At 38.8% G+C, this 4,891-nt stretch overlaps 1 protein-coding gene across 1 annotated transcript; it reads left to right on the top strand.

The window, feature by feature from the left end:
• The first annotated feature begins 864 nt into the window (after positions 1-864).
• LOC129745269 (serine protease snake-like) lies at positions 865-3,918 on the top strand. The gene is made up of 4 exons (XM_055738237.1): positions 865-1,028; positions 1,165-1,185; positions 1,264-1,800; positions 1,870-3,918. Exons 1-4 carry the CDS (start codon positions 944-946, stop codon positions 2,211-2,213), a joined length of 987 nt encoding a protein of 328 aa, XP_055594212.1. The 5' UTR covers positions 865-943; the 3' UTR covers positions 2,214-3,918.
• The last annotated feature ends 973 nt before the right edge of the window (positions 3,919-4,891 follow it).

Raw genomic sequence — 4,891 nt, 5'->3', positions numbered from 1 at the left:
CGTAAATTTCTTAGTTGACAGTCCCGGAAGCTATGAAATTGCTGCTTTTCAAGGCACAGGTATAGATGGCTTGCCAAACCAGATATTTCTTCGCGACTTAGACAGTTTCATGTACTTGAAAATATCTGCTACCTTTCCTCTTCCTGTTGCCGTATAAAACTCCTGTCCCGGAAGATGCTTGTTGTAGGCTTTGACGTAGGTTTCGTCGTCCATTACAACGCAGTCAAACTTCGTCAGCATCGTCGTGAACAGCCTTCGGGATCGCGCTTTGGCCGTCGTAGTTTGTTCATCATCGCGATTTGGAGTCACTACCTTCTTGTTAGTCGATAGTCTGGCTCGTTTTAAGCTCGATGCAGGGTTGTAGACGATACACCCAGCTTATTTGCGGCATCTCGGAGAGAGAGAGGTTAGGGTTTCGCTTGAAACTACCGGCAAATCTCATTGTCGTCTCAGCGGCTTCCAGTTTTCGATTTCCCCCCGATCCAGAATTCCTGGCTATCGACAAATGTTCCCCAAACACTTTAATTACATTTGTAACGGTTGATTTGGCAACTTTTAGCGATTTTTATACGCTGCTGATGATAACAAATACAGTTATTTTGAAAAATAAGAGAAAAAACAATAAGAAAAAAAACGTTCGATTTTGGCAACACAAAATGTTTGGGCATGTTGCCAAAAACGAACGAGATCGGTATAACAAATGCTGGTGACATTTAAGTGATTTCAAAGAAATTGATAGTTTAATCTAAAAGTTGCTTGAATGAAACGGGTTTTCCGATTGTCACATTCGTTCTATTCATGACTCACTAAGCTTAGCGCTACACTTAATAGCAAAGCAAACTTTTCCTCAGTCCGTGATTGCTAGTCACTCGCATAGCCTCGTTTATAGAATTTGCTGCTGATCTTCGTAGCTGATCTGTCATCAGCCAGTCAGCGCGCAACGATGATCATTATCTCAACGGCATTGCGGCCAAGCGTATGCTGCTTAGTATTGCTCTGGTGCACCATCAGTGGAATTGTTGTTAAAGGTAACATTTGATTATTTGCTGCTGATCTATTTTCATGAGAAAAGTAAGTTCAAGATGAACTTAAGAAAATCAGTTTTGTAATTGTAACATTGATATATGATACTTGAAAAATTTCATGAAATCTTTAAATTTTCAGCCGAGCGAATCGCAGAAACAAGTAAGTCATATTTACATGTGAATACTTTTGATTACGTGGTTATCAATCGATTTCTTCTTCTAAATCATCTACTGATAGAATGTAAGGAATGGTATGAGGCAACCAAAACCATTTCGCTGGCCATTCCGCTGACTCTGGATCCACCCACGTATCGGCTGGAATCGAGTAACTGCAGCAATTCGGTGGGATTGATCGTAGGCGGAAAGGAAGCTGAAGAAGGTGAATTTCCTCACCAGGCCCTCTTGGGTTATAACATTACGGAAGAAAGTCCAAAGACCACGGATCGGTATGATTTCCAATGCGGTGGATCATTGATCAGCGAACGTTTTGTACTGACTGCGGCACACTGTATGAAATACGCCAAACCCGTCGTAGTTCGGCTGGGAGTTTTGGAAATCGCAGACGGAGATGATGGGTCGTTCGATTACGGAATCGATTTCATACGAAAACATCCAAACTATATCAATGCAGCTTCCTATCACGATATTGCACTCATTAAACTGAGCACCGTAGTAAGCTTCGAGCAAACGATAGTGCCGGCCTGCCTGTGGACAGAAATGGCCATCACCGTGGACTCGGTTATTGCTTCCGGATTCGGTCATACCAAGTTTGGAAGTAAGTATTCCTATGCCCTAGAACCATAGTTCGCAATTAATCTCTCATCGTTTTTCCTCTTCAACACAGATGACAAAATATCTCCCATACTGCGCAAAGTGAAATTGGACTTCCTGGATCGATCCCAATGCGAGAACCAATTCAACGGTCTTCGAAATTTCAGACGGGGCATCCTGCCCCAGCAACTTTGTATCGGAAGCAAGCGAGGAGGGCGCGATACTTGCCAGGGAGATTCCGGAGGGCCAGTTCAGACCGTCAGAGATCCCTCGCAGTCCTGTGTGTTCCACGTAATTGGGGTAACGTCCGTCGGATCGTTCTGTGGAACGGGGCAATCGCCTGCGGTTTACACCCGTGTGGCAAGCTACATCGATTGGATCGAGGAAGTGGTGTGGAAATCGGGGGCAATTGAATAGTTTTTAACGGTTAATTCAATTTTGTTCTGTTTATCTTATCGATATTCTATCAGAAGCTCTCAAGAATATTTAAAAAAAAACGCAAGATTTTCAAAACGAAAAGCAATTCTCATTACATAAAAGAAGTGCAGTCAGCTTAGTTATATCATAACTTGAAGGCTGATGAGAAATTTATCACCCGGAAGTTTAAGATGCCAAAAAGGTTCATATGGTCAAAATGAAGAATTCCATTTTTAAAACAATTTAAACATGACACAACTCAAACAATTTGCAGGCGGTTTTCATAAAAATAGGTTCACAAGCATTCATAAAAAAATCATTGCGGTATTTGATATTTTATTACACTTAAAAAAATCCGACCACTTTAACTTTAAAAATAAATGGAAACTCACAAAGAAAACATATAGGGGAGATGGGGGCATAATGGCCACCTTAAGGAAAACGGTTATTTAACCATATAAAATAGCTATAATATGGAGGTTACATTATTGTTTCGTGTTCAGACACTTGAAAAGCCTATTCCCTAACGGGCTGAAACGTGAAAAACTAGATGAAAATGTTAAAAAATGCATTTTAAAAAATTTTGCCAAAAGCCGAAAACCAGCCACTGTGGAGGCATAATGAGAACCCCCCCTGAGGCAGTATGTGCACCATTAATCAGAGCAAGATGTGCGTTTTTACCGGGGAATCTAGCAGCGAATTCAATTCGATGAAGTCAGGTGAGTCGTAGATTCATCAAACAAAGCAATAACAAAATAATCTTGGTCTGTTTGTAGAATACAAACAATTCACGCACGCTCATACATTAAGTGCTTTGTTCGGAGGATGATGCTACTAGCCGTATAATGTAACAATAAAAAAAATCGATCATGAATTGTGAATGGAAAAATATCACCTCGAACAGAAATCTAACTCTAGTCTTTTGATTACCTCTCCGACACCTTACCAATAGGCTAAATTGTCGGATGAAAACTAGTTAAGGTGTGGCGCTATAAATCAATTTTAATTCGCTGCTAGATTCTACGGCAGAAAATGCTCATTATGCCTCGATAATATGGTGCTCTATATGCCCCTAGTCAACAAATTTAAGTAAAAACGTGTTTTAAAATTGATAAAAGTGACAAATCAAAAATATTATGATGGTAACAATTGAGAAACAATGTGTACATCATGTTGCAGTGCGTACATTATAGATCAAGATTATTTTAAGATCATAAGAGCTTATTGTGTGGTGCTCTTAAATTATTATATTTTCGTAACTTGAGAACCAAGCTAGTTTTTTTTAAATATCTCTGTAAAGATGATAAGGAGATTCCTTTTTTGTGAAAAATTAATACTATAGGAAGTACGAAACAAATCCTCATGAAAATTTATTTAAGAAAATACGCACTTTCGTAGAAAAGCGTAGTTCTCATTATGCCTCGGGTGCTCGTTATGCCCTCATCTCCCCTACATAAAGCTGAGTTCGTTTAGAAATTGAACACTTTCTTTTGCTGATAGCTCATTCACTAGTTATCGGACATTCAAACCTTTGACAGCATTTTGCTGCCTATGAAAAATACTACTGAACATTTTTATTTTTAGTTTTCGCGTTTTTTGGAGTATTTACGATGTCAGAGAAAAAGAAAATAAAATTAGCACAGTTTCCTTAAAAATCCGTCATTATCAATATGATAGCTGACAAAACCATTGTTTATTCAAAGAATTATTGTGTTTGAGTGATGAAAAGGATGCAAGCTCTGTCAAAAATGTTCACAATGTTCATATCAAGCATTAAAGTGAAGTACATGATCTGCAAATACGGTTAAGGGTCCTCAGGAAAGTCAAGTCTCATACCAACATGTTTAATTTTTAATAAGCTAAGAACAAAGTGTAGATCGCAGAAATGTCCAAAAAAAATTTCATTGGTTGAATTCTATAACAATTCTGGTCGTGGCAAGTTCCCTAGGGTATAAAAGTATGTATTTGTTGATTGTTTTGTATAAAATTTAATGATTTGCCAAGATTGAGCTCCTGTGGAAAAAAGCTCAATAAGTTTCGAAACTAAAACTTTGATTTTCACTGTTTTGAAAGCCTAAAAAGAGTGAACTTGTATGTACTCTTCGCAACCTACGATCTATACTAACAAAATATACTTTAAGTTCAATCTTATGCTGGTTTTACTTCGTTATTTTCAGATTTTTCCTGTAAAAACACCATTAAAAACACTTTAAAGTGGTTCAAATATAATCAAGATTTGTTATTTTAGAAACATCTGTATCCACTCATTTTCTTTTAAAAGAGAAATATTGGGCCGAAAGGTTGCAGAAATTGAAGGAGGAGGATGAAGCCATATAAAATACTGATTAGACGAAATATAAGTTTGAAAAAAAAAACTTACTTACTTACTTAATTAATGATCCCGCGCCGATCCTCCGGTGCATAGGGCCGTGGTAAAAGACCTCCACTGTTGACGATCCGGAGCCAGCGTCTTCACTTGGTCCCAGTCAAGATTCTCGTCGACAGTTCGGATTTCAGCGGCTAGGCTTCGCCGCCACGAGTTTCTGGGTCTGCCTCTTCTTCGATGACCTTCTGGATTCCAATCTAGCGCCTCTCTGCAAATCTCGTTTTCATCTCTTCGCAGCGTGTGCCCAATCCATCTCCACTTACGTTCCCGAATCTCAATTTCTAGCGCCTTT

Source organism: Uranotaenia lowii, chromosome 2 (assembly GCF_029784155.1).
Source record: "Uranotaenia lowii strain MFRU-FL chromosome 2, ASM2978415v1, whole genome shotgun sequence".
NCBI classification, from domain to species: domain Eukaryota; kingdom Metazoa; phylum Arthropoda; class Insecta; order Diptera; family Culicidae; genus Uranotaenia; species Uranotaenia lowii.
This window is presented reverse-complemented; position numbering and strand designations above follow the sequence as displayed.